Source organism: Bacillus rossius, chromosome 8 (genome assembly GCF_032445375.1).
Source record: "Bacillus rossius redtenbacheri isolate Brsri chromosome 8, Brsri_v3, whole genome shotgun sequence".
In the NCBI taxonomy this organism is placed as follows: domain Eukaryota; kingdom Metazoa; phylum Arthropoda; class Insecta; order Phasmatodea; family Bacillidae; genus Bacillus; species Bacillus rossius.
The window spans coordinates 59564271-59585153 of NC_086336.1; the positions used below are offsets into that span (position 1 = coordinate 59564271).

At 39.1% G+C, this 20883-nt stretch overlaps 1 protein-coding gene across 1 annotated transcript in view; it reads left to right on the forward strand.

Moving 5' to 3' along the window:
• The window catches only part of LOC134535043 (uncharacterized), a 63064-nt gene that overhangs the window by 13528 nt on the left and 28653 nt on the right, over nt 1-20883 (forward strand). The window contains exons 5-11 of the mRNA XM_063373879.1: nt 2734-2917; nt 12375-12531; nt 14396-14477; nt 15346-15526; nt 18098-18293; nt 18413-18690; nt 20373-20563. Of these exons, the coding sequence (XP_063229949.1) occupies nt 2734-2917; nt 12375-12531; nt 14396-14477; nt 15346-15526; nt 18098-18293; nt 18413-18690; nt 20373-20563 (1269 nt within the window). The remainder of the gene's footprint in view (nt 1-2733; nt 2918-12374; nt 12532-14395; nt 14478-15345; nt 15527-18097; nt 18294-18412; nt 18691-20372; nt 20564-20883) is intronic.

A 20883-nucleotide genomic window follows, 5' to 3' on the forward strand; every position in this document is an offset into this window, starting at 1 on the left:
AAACAAAATAATGTACAATGATTAATTTTCATTATTTTTTTCTATGGTTTTAAAAATTATACTTGATCGAAACATAACGTAAAATATAAAATTATGCGCCAATTTTCGTAAGAAATTCTCAGTTATAGCGCAAAAAAACGTATTTAATACAAGCAAACGTCACCATAGTGTTGTAGTTTCTTGTAGTATTACAAACTATTTCTTGGTAACTGGTTTTCCAAGGAATCTTTTGTAAAAGTCAGAAAATTTAATTCTATGAAGACGACAGTGTAGTAGTTTTCGGTAATAAATTAAATACTAAACGCCAAATAAAAGGGAGTTTCAAAAAGTAAAGCTACAATGGCACTTACTCATTCAGGAAACTTTCCATTGATAAAATGTATAGGCCTATTACAAATAACTGCTACTTGCTTTATTTTACGATAATGTTTCCATAATTTTCCAAGCCTCGATATAAACTGTCGTTTGCCAAAGTCATGTACGTTAACCGCCTGTTGTCGAACACAAATTTCAAGCTGAGTTTTCATCTGATCGGTGTCGCGGAAGTTTTGCCATGCAAGGTGTTCCTCAGTTGAAGGAATAAGTTGAATTCGCTCGATGCGATTCGGGCCTGCATGGCGTATGGTCAAAACCTTTTCCACGTGAAACTTCTGAGTAGTGCTTTGGTTCTAAATGCTGAGGCGAGGGCGATCGTTGTCCTAAAGCGAGCAGACTAGACTTGTCAGCATGCGTCTAAGTTCATTTCGAATTGGACAATCTAAGTTTCATCAAAATCCCAGCAATATGCTCAACATTTATTGTGATGCCGGGAGGCAATAAGCCAATCAGAACACACGTCTCGTCGTCAATAACAATAAATAACTGATGTATGAATAATTGACCTAAGTCACTAACGATTTTCTAACAGTTTAATTGCACTGCAAATGATGTGAACAATTGTGTGAGTTTTCTCGACAGGTACTCCCTACACTCCTTACCTATTTCATGCATCCCACGTTTTTTTATATCTTAGAAGTATTTTCATAGGTATTAAGAATTCACAATCACTAATTTTTAGGACATTTTTTATGGGATTAGGAATCATAATGGGACTAGGAGAAATTATTTTATACTTATTTTTTCCGTTTTAAAAATGCGGTATGTTAGATCAATTTTTTTTATTCAAATAGGTATTTTCTGCTTTTTGGTCTTGTGTGTGAATTCATCCATTTCTGACCTATGTTCAATGTTTAAAGTCTCTAGTTCATCGGGAAGTTAGTTTGAAATCGATTGCAAAATTTAAAAACAAACAAACGAACCGACAGACAAGAAAGGGAGTTAATAAAAACGTGACAAGAAAACCTACCATCATGAAGTGTGTAGCTAAAACAAAGATGTTAAAAATTCATGAGCAAGAATTAGCTTTAAACTTCATTACAGCAAACTAATGTTTTTTTTCTTCTTCTAACCAGATGCTAGTCGTTCTCTTTTTGAATCGCACCATTAACACAGCAAAGATCACCAACACTCACGCCCTCACTTCCACATTTCCTAACTACGTCTGCATGATTAAATATCTGCCGGGTGAAGCAATTTTTTTTTCTACAGCTAATTGTTGTTGGTTAGACGACCAAACCATTGGCTTAAGTGTAGTGTTTGCACTGTAGAACAATGTTTTTAACGATCTTTTATTTCGATGACATTGGCTGTTTTCAATTGTCGGTGATTCAACTTACCATCAGTTGGTCAAGCACCATTCCCGCAATGTTTTATTTAGGGGTGAGCTACATGGCAAAGGCGAGGTTGAAAAGTGACTTAAGTCACGTCTCCTGACGATTCCTGACTCCATGCTAGCGTCGCGTCGCCTCACCTCGCCCCAAGTACAGCAAGCATGGGCGTCACTGGCACATAAATTTTGGGGGATCATAAAATAAATTTATTTATTGAAGTCCTATTACCTCCGTCGAGTTAAGTATAAAATGTCTGTTTATTTTCAAACTAGGCTTTGTATGTAATTTTTTTATTTGACACCCGATCTATTACTATATGCCATATTACATGTATTTTATAAACATGAAAGTAGTATAAATAAGACTACTGGATGTATACATGAAAATATTGAGGGGGAGGGGGGGGGGCGTGTCTTCCACGCCAATCTTAGTTTGACAGCTGCAGCGAGTGATGACGGGAAGAAAGGATGTCCCACTGTCTGTTCAACGAAAGTGTTACAACCGAGAAGATCGAAACTTACTTTGCTGCGAATTAGTGAAGTTATATTTCACAGTGTCAAAGTATTCACTTTTATGTACTGCAACTGACGTGCACGCCAGCAATGGGGTAACTATAATGAGTAGAGACCGGAAAAATTCGCGGATTCATTTCCGTGATAGGCTGAAATTCAAACACGTGTACAATTCTGCTGGTTCTGCTATTGGCTCGCATTTCAACTGGAGCTCTCTGGGCCAGTGAGAGACTATCGACCAAAGAAGCGCGTCGAATCACAAGCTGCCCAGTGGAGACGACTCACAATTTAGTAACCAATGAACACGGGTGTTGACTTGAGAAATGCAGAGGATAATGGAGGGAATCCTAGAGGTCATTGAATCCGCGAATTTTTCCGGTCCCTAATAATGAGGTAAATGGTTGATGAAAAAAAAACGAATTGCCAATTTTGATCAGGCCTACTGCTGTTTAGGTTTTCCAGAGACGGCCATGACAGCAAGGACGGTGTTGTGATCGCCGCGTGCTTTGCAGGGAAAGGTTGCTTCTCTTCGAAGAAGGCGAGTCCAGCACGTCGGACAAACAGCAGACAGCGACGGTCGTGGCTCACGAGTTCGGCCACCAGTGGTTCGGCGACCTGGTGGGACCCCGGTGGTGGACCTACATCTGGCTCAACGAGGGCTTCGCCACCTACTTCCAGTACTTCGGCGCCGCCATGGTGAGAGAGACGACCTTAGCCTTTTTTGCGCGACGCGCACACAAATGTTTCGTCGACCAACTGTACACATACGTTCGTATAATATGTAAAAAATATATATTTTTTGGTCGTGCGGCAAAGGGGGGGGGGGGGGGGCGTTTGTCACGGGCTTTCAAATACAGATAAATTTGATCTGTTTTAAATGTAACTTACGTCTAAATTATCTTAAATAACAATTAGTATTATATTAAATATTACTGTTTTAATACAAATAAATACACACCCGATTGCCACAATGATAGAGTTTTGGCAAAAGCTACACACCAACAATTAATTTAAAAAAAACCCGTAGCCTACACCACTTGAAAACGAGCTTCAAGTTCCTGTAGAGATTAAATACAAATCGGACTTTAAATTCTTTACGACCATTAATTTTTTTTTCAAATATCGGATTGATAAAAAACAATAAACAATCAAATATGAAAGTGGTATCATGGATTAAATCACAATGACCGGGGCTAAAAACTGCGAAATTAAAGAACCAAAATAGCTTGGGAAACCAGCCTTTTGAAGTACAAATTACCCAGGGACATTCGTAAATGTATAGTTTTTTTTCGTTACCGTCAACATGAATGCACAAAAATAATCTTGGCATACATTAAAAAAAATTAATAAAAAAAACTTATCAAAACTAATGCAAAACAACTCTGATTTATCCCAAGTGTTTGTCAATTCTGCTAATTATACAGGAAAAAACACAGCTCAAAAGTCAAAATACGACGCAGTTTCTATTAGAATCAACTGTCTGAATGTGTTGTGTACATGCGTATGCATGTGTGTATGTTTATTTACGTGTACGTGCAAATTATGTGAATATATGTGTGTGCATATGTAGTGTTAGATTCAACTGTCTGAATGTGTTGTGTATATGCGTATGCATGTGTGTATGTTTATTTACGTGTACATGCATATGATGTGAACATATGTGTGTGTGTGTGCATATGTAGTGTTAGATTCAACTGTCTGAATGTGTTGTGTAGATGCGTATGTATGCGTGTATGTTTATTTACGTGTTGTGGCCATAGGTGGCATGGCCACTTGATTTTATATTTATTTTAATTAATGTTGAATTATGGCTGTGACGTAATTTTAGTTTTAGTATTTGCCCTTTTTCTTTTTTTATAAGTATTGGTCTTTTATAAGTTTTGTTAATCTTATTTTTAAATATGTTTTTATATTATGTTTTTTTAAATGGTTTAGTTTCTTGATATTTAATTATATCGTTTTGGACTTTGAATCATAATACGGTGTACGACGCTCCCCCCCGTGAAGATTGAAATGGACTGTTCCAAGGCAATAAGGTGGTGGGGGAAAATACGTCAAGAGGGACGGAATGAGCTGTATGAGGGAGTCGTCAGCTGATCGCCGTGGTGGACGTGTATGCGCTTCGGGCGTGACGAGCGCGGGTGATGGCTCGTGGTATTGGGCCGGCGGGGACTCGTGAATATTTTGTAACATAAATCAGCTGACGTATATTGAACTTCGGCAAATACTTAGATTGTGGCGGGTGCTGCCAAGAGGATGAAAAGTCTACGCTACCTTTTTCGTTAATGAAGCATTTAGCATGTGTGCTAAAGTACAGCCGGCTAAACTCCGGGCCAGGAGGTCCGGGGTGGGATGCGACGTACAACGTTTAATCCAAGTAAGTGATTCCGGCTCCGAACTTTTGCCCCTGTAACCCCGGGGCGTTGATATAAACTTTGCCCACCATAACAGTGAACAATTTAAAAATGTTTTTTGCCAAAAGACCCTAATTTCCCACGTCGAGTGTATGTTGCGTCCTCGTACTCATTTTTACCGAACCTTCCATCAAGCATGCCATGAAGCGCCGTAAAATAAATTCACCCGGGTGTAATCAAGATGTTTTAGAGAGACATTAATTTTTACTAACTTTTACTTGAATAGTATTGTTATTTATTATATATATATATATATATATATATATATATATATATATATATATATATATTTAGAACGGTTTTTGTATCAATGTCTGAATTTATTTATGCGTTTATTGCAGTATTTATTATTTATTGGTATATATTAAAACGTGGCTATATTAAAAGCCTCTATAACTTTATAGGGCTAATGGTTTTAGATATAATTGTAATTTTTTTGATATTTGGTCGTAACTTAAATTCCTTACCATGCTCATGCGCAAATGGTCTCATTAAAGTTTTTCACATTTCGAGTAATTACGTTCTTTTCATTTTAAATACTATTAATCTGATCTCTTCCTTTTCTAAAAACCTTTTGAATAATTTATTTATGAATTTTGGGGCACTCGTTTTTTGGAGCAGCGTGCAAAATAATAACTTAAAAAAGATAAACAAGATTGGAGTGTTGAAGGCTGTTCCCAGACGGGTGTCTAACTTGTGGTGGTGTGACACCGGGAGTGTCAACCGCGACAAAGTGCGCCACTCTGCTGGGAAGAGCAGATTTTTAATAGTATTTGCGACTATTTTGTGTTTGAGCATGGCGGTAAATTGGGTATATGAACTTGAGCGGGGCGGAATTATGGCTAATTTAGAAGCGGCAGGAGTAGTGGTCGAAGACGATGATGACGTAGAGATACTACGGCTCAAATTAATAGAAATGATAAAAGAAAATTTACATGGGGGACGCGACAATATTCAGCCTGTTTGCACAAAAGAAAGGGATGTGGTGAGTCAAGTAGAAGCTAACCAATTAATTAAAGAGATTGACTCGTTGCCTTTTTTGCAGAAGGGTGGTCCCATGGAATTGCTAGAATTTTGTAAAGGCGTAGAGGAATTGTTGCAATTGCGCATTTTTACGAGCGCGACCAGCCTTTTTAAATGCATAGTTGGTAAATGCGCCGGTGTGGGGCGGACTATTATCGCGCGCGGACTCGCGGAAAATTTAGGTTGGAAAGAGGTTAAGGGTTTACTTTGGGATAACATGTGTCTTAGACGGGTTAAATACGGGATAATCCATCAATATGTGAATCGGTTTCAAAGAAGGGATGAGTCAATGGGTAGTTACGTGCAGGAAATTTTGCAATATGCGAAAATTTTTGAAGATAATTTTTTGGAGGGAGAAGTGGTGAGTTTAATTTTGGAGAATATGAATCCCGAAGTTCGTAGGGAGTGTTCATTCCTAAAGAGACCTGAAAGGGTAGGTGAATTATTAGAGTGGGCCGCGAAAGTGGATAATTTAATGTTCGCGCGGGTAGAGTACGAAAGGACCGCGCGCGTCGATAATAAGAGAGAGGGTGTTCAAGGTATAAAAAATGATACTGCTGAGTGCGAGAGGGAGGATTTTCAGAAGAAGGTAATTACGCGAACATGTTACCGATGCCATGTTCCAGGGCATTATGTGCGGCAATGTAAACAAGAGAAGAGTGGTCCGGGTTACGAGTTAAGGCAAAGAAAAAATGATTTTATTAAATGTTGTATAATTAAAGATAATAAAAATGATGCAGATAATTTAAGGCCACGTAAGAGAGCGAAGGTTGAGCATAAGGTATGTTTTTCTTGTGAGAAATTTGGGCATTTAAGCCGGAATTGTAACCAAAGAGATGGAGGGCCGAGAATATGTGGCTATTGTGGGCAAGAGGGACATCTCGCGAATTGGTGTAGGATAAAATCGCGTGATAAGAAATATAGGTTTAAGGAAAAACACAGACTAATGGTAATGCGAAATATCAATAATTTTTGTATGAAGGTTGAAGTGGGTGATAGGAAGGTTACTAGCCTAATCGATACGGGAGCCAGTCAAAGTTTTGTGAATCAAAAATTCGCGGGTGAATGCATGAAAATAAAAAAAAGGATTAGGGAAGAGAAAAGTGAACCCCTGTCACTTAAAAATTCAACTGGCGGACGGTAAAATATATGAAAGTAAATCAAGCATTATTTTGCACATAAAAGTTGAAAAATTTTCCTGGGACCGAAAATTTTACGTGATACCTAATTTGATATTTAATTTAATTTTAGGTATGGATTTCCTGAGCGATACTAAGGCTATTATTGATTGTAAACAGAGAAAATTGAATTTTGGATTTGAACCTCGGCATCTAATAATGTTAGAAAAACCTAAGACTAAAAGGATGGTGTGTGGGGGGATAGAAGAGGCACGGGAAAGGTTAAGTGAAAGAGAGGCCGACAAGATACAGCAGGTAATAGAGGAATTTAAGGATGTTATTACTACTCGGATAGGGAAATGTGAGTTGGCCCCATATGTCATTAAAGTAAAAGATGAAGTGCCAATAAAATGTGCCCCATACCAGTGTGCTCCCCCGAAAATGAAGGCTTTTAAGGGTATTATTCGAGATTTACTCGAACAGGACATTATTACGCATTCTGACTCACCGTATGCATCACCCGCATTTTTAGTAAAGAAGGAAAGGCCAGGGGAATATAGGCTTGTGCTGGACTATAGATTGTTGAACCAGAAGGTGCTATTAGATCCCCATCCCATGCCGAAAATAGAAGTTCTATTGCAATATTTGAGCAAGGCTAAATTTTTTACGGTTTTGGACCTGAATTCAGCTTTCCATCAGTGTATGTTGCACGAATCCAGTCGTAAGTACACGGGGTTTGTCACCCCCTGGGGTCATTACGAGTGGAAACGAGTCCCCTTTGGAGTAAATTTTGGTGCTCAATGCCTATCACGTATTCTGGGGAAAATTTTGAATGAAGAGCAGTTTAAATTTGTGCTTAGTTTTCTTGATGATATCTGTATCTATTCAGAGTCCTTAGAGGAGCATGTCGAGCACGTGAGGGTAGTGTTGGAAAAATTACGATCTGTGGGATTTACCATTAATCCTGACAAAGTTTGTTGGGCCAAAAACCAAATACATTTTCTCGGGTTTGTGGTAGGAAATGGGAAGTTAGAACTGGACCCTTTGAAAGTGGCACCGATCGTGCGTTTTCCTCCCTCTAAGAACGTAAAAGGGGTTATGCGTTTCTTGGGAATGGTAGGGTTTTTTAGTAGATTTATTCCGAATTATGCGGAAATTTGTGCATCCTTAAATCATCTCAAGAAAAAAGGTGTAGCTTTTGTATGGGGAGAGGAGCAAGATAGAGCATTTAAGGAACTGAAGAAAGCCCTTTCGGAACCCCCAATACTCTCGTTGCCAGACTTTGACAAAAAATTTATTGTGCAGGTGGATGCGTCTAGTTTAGCATTGGGCGGGGTGTTATTACAGGAAGGTCCTAAAGGCTTGCAGCCGGTGATGTACGTCAGTCGTACCCTTAATCGGCATGAACGTAAATATAGCGTGTATGAGAAAGAGGCCTTGGCCTGTATTTTCGCTGTAGAACGTTTTGAAAATTTTTTGGAACATGCCGAGTTCGAGCTTTGTACCGACAACCAGGCGCTTACATGGTTATTTTCCCACCCCCGCCAATTAGGGAAAATAGGGCGGTGGATAATGCGCCTAACCCGTTTTAAGTTCCAAATCAGACACGTAAAAGGTAGTGAAAATGTCGTTGCCGACGCGTTATCCAGAATGTATGATCCTCAAGATTTTCAGACTGAGAAAGAATATAGTGAGGTGGATGAATTAGATGGGAGTAGTGAAGCTGAGGATATGGTAGTTTGTAACGTGTTGGGAGAGTTTCCCGAATGTTTTGTAGATTTGAAGGAATGGCAAAGTAAGGACCCGGAAATTAGTGAGATACGAGCGGGTATTCATGAACCTAAATTTCAAGATTTTCAGGTTATTAAAGATAAAGTGTATTTCATAAAAAATGGAAAAAGGTTAGTTTATGTGCCGAGAGGATTAATTAATATGGTCATTAGATATTTTCATGACTCCGTAGTAGGGGCTCATGGGGGCATTGAAAAGACTTTTGAAAAAATTTCGGCCAAATTTTATTGGCCTGGGATGCGGTCTGACGTGGAGCAGTATGTGAGACAATGCGAACTTTGTCAGTTGGCCAAACAGCCACGTAACACTAAAGTGGGAAAATACTCCGTGGAGAAAATTACTCGACCATGGGAAAGGGCGTATATTGATGTTTTTGGTCCCTTACCCAGGTCTATGAAAGGGAATAATTGCTTACTTATACTGGTAGATGGCTTTAGTAAATTTTGCATATTTTTGGCTATGCGCGATATGAAAAGTGCTCAAGTGGTGAAGAATTTGGTAGAAAAAGTGTGGAGTTTATTCGGGGCCCCGGAGCAACTCATTTCGGATAATGCTAGTTATTTTAATAGTGAAACCTTTAATCGTATGTGTTTAAGCTGGGGCATAAAGCATATTAATACTAGTCCATATTTTCCAAACCCGAATTTGGTAGAAAGAGTAAACAAAAATGTTAAAGTTGCCCTAACCATTTTTCACCAACGCGATCAACGCAAGTGGGATGAATATTTACCTTTTTTAAACTTGGTCTTTAATACGACCAGGCATAGTGCCACAGGAGTAACCCCCGGGCATGTATTTATAGGGCGTGAATTATGCCATCCATTGTTAAATATTTGGGGGTTGGAAGCCGATAATTTGCTTATATACAGCCCCCGAAAATTAGAGCAGCTATGGGAGCAAGTTGCTACAAATATGGATAAAGTGAGGCTTAAAATGAAGTCTCAATATGATAAAGACCGGCTACCCAATCCTTTCACTGTGGGTCAAGAAGTAGTGTGCCGTCAATTTTGGCAGAGCAACAAAGCCAAATTCCGTGCCGCTAAGTTGCAAAGTCCATACGGGGGGCCGTTTATTATTAAGAAATTTCTAGGCCCAGCAACAGTGTTGCTCGAAGAAGTAGGAAATAAGTTAAGAGTGCGAAAAGCTCATATTACGCATCTTAAGAAATTTTGTGGTAAAAGGTAATGAGTATGTAAGTTTAGGAAAAGTTTATTAAATTTTGTTTAGTTTACTGATTTAAGTTTTTCATAGTTGTACCTGTTCCACGAGTGTGTACTAATTACGTGTTGTTCTATCTTGTGAAGCATCTTAATTGTGCCTTGAGACTGTTGAGACTGTTTCTAATACTCTCCTTTTCTCTAATTTTCATACTTGCCTTATTATATGTTGCTTTAAGTGTTCTAGACTTACGTGGAACATAGGTAGTTGTAAGATTATGTATTTTAGTTACTATTTTTAGATTTTTTTTGGCCGGGGAGATTTGTGGCCATAGGTGGCATGGCCACTTGATTTTATATTTATTTTAATTAATGTTGAATTATGGCTGTGACGTAATTTTAGTTTTAGTATTTGCCCTTTTTCTTTTTTTATAAGTATTGGTCTTTTATAAGTTTTGTTAATCTTATTTTTAAATATGTTTTTATATTATGTTTTTTTAAATGGTTTAGTTTCTTGATATTTAATTATATCGTTTTGGACTTTGAATCATAATACGGTGTACGACGCTCCCCCCCGTGAAGATTGAAATGGACTGTTCCAAGGCAATAAGGTGGTGGGGGAAAATACGTCAAGAGGGACGGAATGAGCTGTATAAGGGAGTCGTCAGCTGATCGCCGTGGTGGACGTGTATGCGCTTCGGGCGTGACGAGCGCGGGTGATGGCTCGTGGTATTGGGCCGGCGGGGACTCGTGAATATTTTGTAACATAAATCAGCTGACGTATATTGAACTTCGGCAAATACTTAGATTGTGGCGGGTGCTGCCAAGAGGATGAAAAGTCTACGCTACCTTTTTCGTTAATGAAGCATTTAGCATGTGTGCTAAAGTACAGCCGGCTAAACTCCGGGCCAGGAGGTCCGGGGTGGGATGCGACGTACAACGTTTAATCCAAGTAAGTGATTCCGGCTCCGAACTTTTGCCCCTGTAACCCCGGGGCGTTGATATAAACTTTGCCCACCATAACAGTGAACAATTTAAAAATGTTTTTTGCCAAAAGACCCTAATTTCCCACGTCGAGTGTATGTTGCGTCCTCGTACTCATTTTTACCGAACCTTCCATCAAGCATGCCATGAAGCGCCGTAAAATAAATTCACCCGGGTGTAATCAAGATGTTTTAGAGAGACATTAATTTTTACTAACTTTTACTTGAATAGTATTGTTATTTATTATTTATATATATATATATATATATATATATATATATATATATATATTTAGAACGGTTTTTGTATCAATGTCTGAATTTATTTATGCGTTTATTGCAGTATTTATTATTTATTGGTATATATTAAAACGTGGCTATATTAAAAGCCTCTATAACTTTATAGGGCTAATGGTTTTAGATATAATTGTAATTTTTTTGATATTTGGTCGTAACTTAAATTCCTTACCATGCTCATGCGCAAATGGTCTCATTAAAGTTTTTCACATTTCGAGTAATTACGTTCTTTTCATTTTAAATACTATTAATCTGATCTCTTGCTTTTCTAAAAACCTTTTGAATAATTTATTTATGAATTTTGGGGCACTCGTTTTTTGGAGCAGCGTGCAAAATAATAACTTAAAAAAGATAAACAAGATTGGAGTGTTGAAGGCTGTTCCCAGACGGGTGTCTAACTTGTGGTGGTGTGACACCGGGAGTGTCAACCGCGACAGTGTACACGCATATGATGTGAACATATATGTGTGTGTGCATATGTAGTGTCATATTCAACTGTCGGAATGTGTTGTGTACATGCGTATGTATGTGTGAATGTTTATTTACGTGTACAGCATATGTAGTGTCATATTCAACTGTCGGAATGTGTTGTGTACATGCGTATGTATGTGTGTATGTTTATTTACGTGTACGTGCATATGTAGTGTTATTTTCAACTGTCTGAATGTGTTGTGTACATGCGTATGTATGTGTGTATGTTAATTTACGTGTACATGCATATGATGTGAACATATGTGTGTGTTCATATGTAGTGTTAGATTCAACTGTATGAATGTGTTGTGTGCATGCGTATGTATGTGTGTATGATTACTTACGTGTACATGCATATGATGTGAACATATATGTGTGCATGTGTAGTGTTATATTCAACTGTCTGAATGTGTTGTGTATATGCGTATGTATGTGTTTATGTTTATTTTCGTGTACATGCATATGTAGTGTTAGATTCAACTGTCAGAATGTGTTGTGTAATTGCGTATGTATATGTGTATTTTTATTTACGTGTACATGCATATGTAGTGTTAGATTCAACCGTCAGAATGTGTTGTGTAAATGCGTATGTATGTGTGTATGTTTATTTACGTGAACGTGCATGTGCAGTTTTAGATTCAACTGTCTGAATGTGTTGTGTACATGCGTATGTATGTGTGTATGTTTATTTACGTGTACATGCATGTGCAGTGTTAGATTCAACTGTCTGAATGTGTTGTGTATATGCGTATGTATTTGCGTATGTTTATTTACGTGTAAATGCATATGTAGTGTTAGATTCAACTGTCTGAATGTGTTGTGTGTATGAGTATGTATGTGTGTATGTTTATTTGTGTGTACGTGCATATGACGTGCGCACCTGCAATGTTATTCGCCAGGTGGAGCCCGACTGGCGCCTGGACGAGCAGTTCGTGGTGGAAGAAGTGCACAGCTCGCTGGCGGCGGACTCGTACGAGTCGCACCCCATGACCTTCCCGAGCCTCGGCTCGCCCTCGCAGATCAGCGCGGCCTTCGACACCATCTCGTACGGCAAGGGTGAGAGGAAGACGCCCACCGATCACAGAGACCCCTTTCCCAAAACGCGCTCGAACGTCACTCCGGAGCAGGGGCGCAAGAACAGGGGGGTGGGGCAAGGGTATTTTCCCCCCCCCCTCTGAAACCTTGAAGTGGGGGCAAACGGGGGCAAAGAAAGTGCTGTGTAATCAATTTTTAGATAATAAAACTGCTTAAATAGCACCATTTTCCACCTTGACATACAAATTTTCCCAAGGGAAAAACCCCCGGACCCCCCCGTTTCAATAGGGGGGATCGATGATTCTTTATAAAATGGTATATTGCCCCCCCTTTGGAAATTTAGTTGCTACGCCTCTGCTCCGGAGCGTTGCGATTTCGTTTAACAGAACAGCTTAGTCAATGCGGGCAACCCCCCCCCCCCCAAGCGCGTGTACCTGTTGCTTACAAACAGCTCGCCTCAACTATTTAATCGAGTAGTAATCGAGATGAAGCAAAATAAAAAATTTGGTTGTCTGTAAAGTCGGTTTACGGACGATAGTTTAACGTGACAACGTCATAACGAAACATTGATGAAATGATTGCATACTTTTATGAATAAAATTGAATCATTTTTATTGAATTATCATTATTTCGTATGGATACAAAGAAGGAGTGAAATGAAATATACAATTTAATTGATAAATTTACTTTTTTTGCACTCATTAATTCAAGTATGTTCATTACTTTAACGAAGAGATTATTTTAACTATAACTTTTATACATGTTTGCTATTTAACTTCTTCCAATCTGTGTTATTCTCTGTTAAGGATAGGACGATGATAGGAAAAGTAGGAAACGAATGGGAGTGTTTCAAGTTTAATGTGCCTCGAAAAAGTCAAATCGATGGTTGTTTCAATAGAGTGGAAGAGAGATAGATGCGGCGCAAGTGTACTATGAGCTTAACGGGATAATGTGCGTAACGGGACAATGAGTCATCCTCTTTCGTGCGTGCAGCCGGCGTTCATCGATTTATTAGACGATGTCACGTCAAAAAAAATTCAAAAAATTGTGTTAACTATCGTGTAATAGGTTGTTCCACAGGTACTTCCATTCATATTGTATGCATGTTAGGACTGTTAATTAAGTAGTACAATTTCATCAGAACCCGTACGTAAAATTTTCATTGGCAAACGAGCTAACGGGACTTTACGAACCGCACTGCTGTCAGGCTTACTAGGAATCGGAACGAGTGAATTTTTCTGGTGTGTAGACCACCCGCTATAGTGCCATGGAGTGCTGGTTGCAGAGTTTCAGAGATATACGTTAATTACCTGGTGTGTAGGCCACCCGCTATACTGCCATGAAGTGCTGGTTGCAGAGTTACTGAGCTATATGTTAATTACCTGGTGTGTAGGCTACCCGCTATACTGCCACGATGTGCTGGCTGCAGAGTTCCTGAGCTACGTGTTAACTACCTGGTGTGTTTAGACCAATCACTTAAATCCCATGAAGTGCTGGCTGCAGAATCCCTGAGCGTGGAGAAATAGGAAATCGGTCCCGGTATCCATAAATAGTTTAGTTATATAATTGTTTCTGCGTACATAAATTCTTAGGTAATATAATGTGTAAGAGGGTAGAAATACATTCAAAAACAATATTTTAAAACGTATAACTCATCAAAAAAATCATTTTAGAACAACAATGACATTGCAAAGTAAAACATTATTCAACCAAAACTTAATTTAATTATTTTGAATTACATAAAACAACTAAAAGATTTCCTATCCTTCATTTTTACAGGTGATTCAGAGTATATATCATAAACATAAAATATGTCATACTAATTTATTATGAACATACATCGGTGATAAGAAAACACAAGGTTTGTTTTTGATCTTTTTTACAGCTGGTTCCGTGATCCGTATGATTGAACATGTAATGACCCACGAGACGTTTCGTAATGGCCTCACTAACTATTTAATAGCCAAGTAAGTATTTATTTTAGCTGCACTAAAATTTATTGTTAATTTTAACGGTGATATTCAAACAATTTTTCGATAATTCTCATAGTCTTAATTTTAAATTTTTCGCATTATTGTCAAATATTTAAATGTGTATTAAGTACTAGTAGTAAGGGAAAATTAAACCAGCACAATAAATTAGCCTTTAATGTTCTAGAAAAATTATTTTAATGTTAAAAATGAGAATATTAAATTTTAAATAAGATTTTACTCTCGGTGAATGGTATTAAAATTCGACTGTCTCAACATGCCAATGTTTTGAAAAAAAAGTGATAAAGTTATGTATTTGAAGAAAAAATAATTGTATACATTGTTTTTAATCTTAGTCAACAGGTTTGTTTTTATTCATCTCATTTACTTATTATTTTATTTCCATCCGAATTTCGTATCATCCTGTCAACATGTTTTATGTTATATGTTTTACAATAAAAAAATAAAATTAAGGTTAGTTATAGAGGGAAACGATCACTCGAATGACAAAACACGTATAGTTAGTTTACATAATGCAAAAAAAAAAAAATGTTTACTAAAAAAACACAATGGTCATGTATGAGTATTTTCTATCCATCCGCAAAAACAATAGCAGGCCTTAAATATACAAATAAATAATATGTGAGAAAAATAAGGTTTTTTTTTCGGACTTATATTTGTTTAAAACATAACAATTGAATGCATTTTATTATAAATTGTATTTTAAAAAAAGGTTTTGTATTTATTTGTCCGACTGCTTGCATAATAACACGAACGAATCACATTAGTAAACCATTCAATCCACCCAGTGTCCAGAGGCAGAAAGGGCTGTGCGTGCAACGAGAACCTCGGAATGCTGTCGCAGTGCCAACAGCACGGCGCGAGACCAGGACTTGTTCGACTCGCTGGTTGAAGAGTACGACAAGGACTTCACCAACTCCAGCGTGGATCTCCAGGACTTCCTGGATTCCTGGGCCCGCCAGGCGGGGTTCCCGGTCCTGACCGTGACGAGGAACTACTCCGACGGAACGGTCAAAGTGTCACAGGTACGTACGTCAGGTCGCCGTTCCGGCGGCTGGGCGCTCCGATCGCTTGGAGCAGACTCCGATGGTTCCCTAGCCCGATGCGGAGTCGACGTGGTGAGCGACGACACAGCTCCGGTACCAGCCTGGACAGCTGGCACAGGTTTGGATAGGACCTCCACCGGACCACGGGTTCACCGGGTGTTCTGAGGGGTCCCGGCGTGATGTGGGAGATCGGGGAAGGCACCAGCAGTGCTGACAAAGTCTCAGGGCTCAGGACACAGCCAACTGTCTGGTCAGCTGAGCGAGGTTACGGGGCTGAGGCGGTGACTATGCTGGGTTGGTGGCCCCAGCCACTGGTCATTGCCGAAGCACTAGTACCCTCACGATCAAACAACAGGGAGCGATCCCTAGCAGTTCTGTTTACTTATAGCTCTGGAATGTTTAATCAAAGAGAACTGGAAGATACTCCCACCCTACCCGTAAGGGCGCATATGTGGGAGAGGAACGTGAGTACGCCGGCCGTAAGGTCGGACTAATCTAGGTGCCGGGACGTTACCGAAGGTAGATGTCATGGCGAGGCAGAGATTTAAAATTAAATAATTTTATTTCGCATGTATAGTATTGAAATAATACAGTGAAAAAAGGTGAGATTTAAATTTAAATATTTGTTGGCACTAGAAACCAACTTAAACCACACTATATAATTTTTTTTCCACAGCTTAAAATCTTATGTAGGTTTAGTATTACGAAAAAAAAATTATTGTTTTGATATTTGGGTATTTTCATACATTAATCCGGAATAATAAAACATGTATAAACCAATAGCAACAAAACTAATCAGAATATAAAACCAAAATATTTGGATCTAGTCACTGCATTCAAAAAATAATTGGTAGTAATTTTTATTTCCATATTTAGGAACATTACAGAAGAATATTGACTGCTTTAGTGACAGTTTTTTTTCTAACTGTCATCAATATATCCAGTATTGTATCATATTTGGGGAACCAGCTTAAACATCGCCGAAGATAGATGGTTACGGCGATACAGGGACAGGCCAGGCGAGGTGATTCTGCAGTGGTTTTCAGTTGCCTTCGGCAGTGAGGATGAGAAATAAACAAGCACAACACCCAGTCCCGGACCAAGGGAAGAACATTTTTCACGAGTTAAAATTATTCCGCAACCCCACAGGGGCATCAAACCCAGGGATTTGTAGTACACCAGCCAAAAACCCTGGCCACCGAGCTAAAAGGTAAAGCAAGAATTTATGTTGCTATAAATAAAGTAAATTTCGTCATTAAAAATAGCGAATTTCGCCATTATAATCACTAAAATATAAAACACATGTAATAATGACTATATATTAATTACCTTGATCACGTGCTTCAGTAATTCGTGAAAAGACACTTTAAATTCTACATAGTAAAATACTACATATATTGATGATAGTAAGTTAAACTAAAATCTGCCACTAAAACAATCGGTTTTCTTCTGGAATGTGCCTTATTTCACGATAAAGTTATATATATATATATATGATAGTAAAAAAGAAGACTGCGCGCCAGTTCAGACCCTTGCGCTTAGAGGCGATACCGCGCTAGAAACATCTTGCGATCGTCACACTTATCATCCCGCCTCAGTAACACAAAAAATGTTCCCTTGACTAGGTGGGTCCCAATTTACAGGGCCGATTCCTTCCGATAATTTCTCCTGGAACAGTCAAAAGAGTCAAGCCGTCTCTAACGACCTCGATGTATTAGATGAAACCATGAAAATCTAAATTTAAATTGAGGCGTGTTTCCTCTTGGAATATACGTTCAGAACAGTGATAGGTAAGAAGTGGCCCAGAAATATGTCTCCACAGTTAAAAAAAGTCTGTTGATTCATTACATCATTCATGAAAAGAGATGATGGATTTGGATGAAGTTATGCGAAATCGTTTATATACTTTATGTATTAACCAATGTTCAGAACACTTTCTATCCAGAAAGGTGACAATGTTACCACAAGATGACAAACTTTTTGGCACAGATCGCTTTACCCGAATTCAGGACAACAGAAGTTCAAGAGTGGTGCTCAAAACATGCTGTTAGTCGAAAAGAAGGTTGGGAAGTGGAATGAATGAATGTATCTCCTCCACAACATAGGTTAAAGAGGGCTGCTTCTAAACGCGTTGGTGGCCGAGAAGAAGGTTGGATGATGGAATGAATGAATGTATCTTCTCCAAACTAGAATTAAAGAGGGCTGTTCAAAATACTTTGGTGGCAGAGAAGATGGTTAGGTGATGGAATGAATGAATGAATGTATTTCCTTCAAAATAGAATTAAAGAGGGATGCTCAAAATACTTTGGTGGCATAGAAAATGATTCGTTGGTGGAATAAATTAATGAACAAATGTATCCACTCTACAATAGATGTTAAAAAGGGCTGCCTAAATCATTCTGATGGCCGAAAATGTTGAGCGTTGGAATGAACGAACGATTCACCTACAGAAAAAAGGTTCAAGAGGGGTGCTCAAACTACGCTGGTGGCCGAGAAGGAGGTAGGTAGGATGGTGAAATTAATGTATTAATAAATGAATCACCTTGACAGGAGAGGTTCAGGAGGGGTGCCCAAGTCACGTCGAATCAAACCTGGTGGGTGCCCCTCACGTACGCCACCAAGAGCCACCCGGACTTCAACAGCACCTCCGCCGTCGACTGGCTCACGAGGAACGACTCCGAGAAAGTGCTGGAGGGGCTGACCGTGGCCGATGGCGACTGGGTCATCTTCAACGTCCACCAAACAGGTGAGCGCTAGACTTTGGGTAAAAAATAAACAGTTAAGCATTAAAACCAGATCGTGTGATCGGCATCGCTTACATTAGTGACATGCACGAGCCAAATCGGCGGAATGGCGCATGCGCAGGTTTCTACCGCGTGAGCTACGACGAGGCCAACTGGCGGCTGCTGGCGCGGCAGCTCGACAGCGACCAGTTCAAGGTCATCCCGGCCGTGAACCGCGCCCAGATCCTCAACGACGCCTTCACGCTGGCCGAGGAGGGCCGGCTGGACTACGGGCTGGTGGTGGGGCTGCTCCGGTACCTGCCCCGGGAGACGGACTACATCCCGTGGGCAGCGGCGATGAAGGGCTTGACCACCCTCAACGACAAGGTCAAGATGTCACCAGACTACAGCGTGTTCCAGGTACAATGTCGTATTACCTGGTATCAGGTACCTCTTCTGGGGGATGGTTTTTTTTTCTGCAGGCGGTGCCGCTCCAATGCGTGACCACCACTTTCAACGATAGTGTTAAGAGGTCACCAGAAATCACTGTATTCCAGGTACAATGTCGTATTACCTGGGATCAGGTACTTCTTCTGGGAGATGGACATTATTCTGTAGGCGGTCCCGCTCCAATGCGTGACCACCTTCAAGGACACGGTTAAGGGGTCAACAGACAAAAGTGTATTCCAGGTACAATGTCGCATTACCTGATATCAGGTACCTCTTCTGGGAGATGGACATTATTCTGTAGGTGGTACCGCTCCAATGCGTGACCACTTCAACGAAAAGGTTTAGCGGTCACCAGACTACAGAATATTCCAGGTACAATGTCGTATTACCTGGTATCAGGTACCTCTTCTGGTAGATGGACATTATTCTGTAAGCGGTACCGCTCCAATGCGTGACCACCTTCAAGGACAAGGGTAAGGGGTCACCATATTGCAGTGTATTCCAGGTACAATGTCGTATTACCTGGTATCAGGTACCTATTCTGGGAGATGGACTTCATTCTGTAGGGGGCACCACTCGAATGCGTGACTACCTTCAACGACAGGGTTAGGAGGTCACCAGATTACAGTGTGTTCCAGGTACAATGTCGTATAATACTCTTACGTTTATTTTATTACCGGAGATCTGGGACTCTCCCGGGAAAATTGACTGCATCCTGTGGGCGGTGCTGTGCGTGACCACTCTCGATGACCAGACAAAGGGGTCGCTTGACTCCAGCATATCCAAGGTCACTATTAAAAATTTTTAAATGTCCTAAAATAAATCCAAATAACATGTGTTAAAATAGCCCGGGAAATAATATATGTATGTCAGAAATCTTTCAAATACACTACAGCTACATATAAATTATTTCACTACATTATTCACAGTGTAATTTACTTATGTGGCCCAACTACAACTCTCTTGCTAAGCCAGTATACATGGGAAATGAATCATCACTCAAATAGTCGCTGATATGCCAATACACTCTCCTGCTCACTTACACTTTACGCAAGAGCCCTCGTTCTCGTTAACTTCTCTCAGAATGTACTGACTCAACATTTCCGGAGGCTCACTGATTGTTAGTCAGTGGTCACATGGTCTAGAAGTAATTTTTTATGTTATACTTCTTTAGGCACATGTTTAAATTTAATTTATAATAAATTTCAAAAAAAAAGTACAGTGTGTTTAAATACAAAAGAGATATAACGTTTAACGCGTGAACATAAATATGCAAACCTTTTTAAAAATAATTATTTCATTTAAAAAAATTAAATTCAACAAAATATACATTTTTACTTTCAATAATCATACACTAATAATCATTAAATTAATCCGTTTAACTGATAAAACTGGTTGTTTTGACTTCAAAATTGAAATGAGAGTGAAACCAGAAGTCTAATATATTATTGTAATGAAACTTACTTATTTATTACTGTAGTTACCAGATATACACAGTTCATGGTTAAAATAACTCCTCATTGTAAAAATAAAGTTAGAAAATATTTAACTAGTGAGGGTTTTGTGATCATTTGAGTTGAACAAACAAAGCAATTATTTTTAATAACACAGGATAGTTTAAAAAAATATATATTTCTTCATGTTTGTTTCAGGAGTTTGCCCTAGGTCTCATTAAGCCATCTTACGATAAACTCGGATTCAACGTGAAGTCTACAGATGACCACACGACAAAATTACTCAGGAGTCTGATATTGCAGAAGGCTTGCTACCTAGGCCACCCTTCGTGCTTGGAAACAGCTGTTTCAAAGTTCAGTGCCTTCTTGAACGATCCGGAGAAAAACAAGTGAGTTCTGGGTACATGACGCTATAAGTATACTATTTAGAAGTGTGGTTCACGCTGTAAAATTTATTGATGCCATTAACTGGCATGAAAATATTTGCTGTCTCGTCTGTGATATTGGAGATTCAGCTTCGCGCTATTTTGACTTTGCCTTTAAGAAAAAAACGCGAAACAGAACTTAACATAACATTGATGATTTTTACGGAAGTTTCTCTGTCTTACTATAAAGTTGGAGTGTTGAGATTGCGAAATCCCAACAAAAACTGGGATCTCCGACAAGAAAGCATGTATGGATTGTTAATTGCATATTTGAATCAAGAATA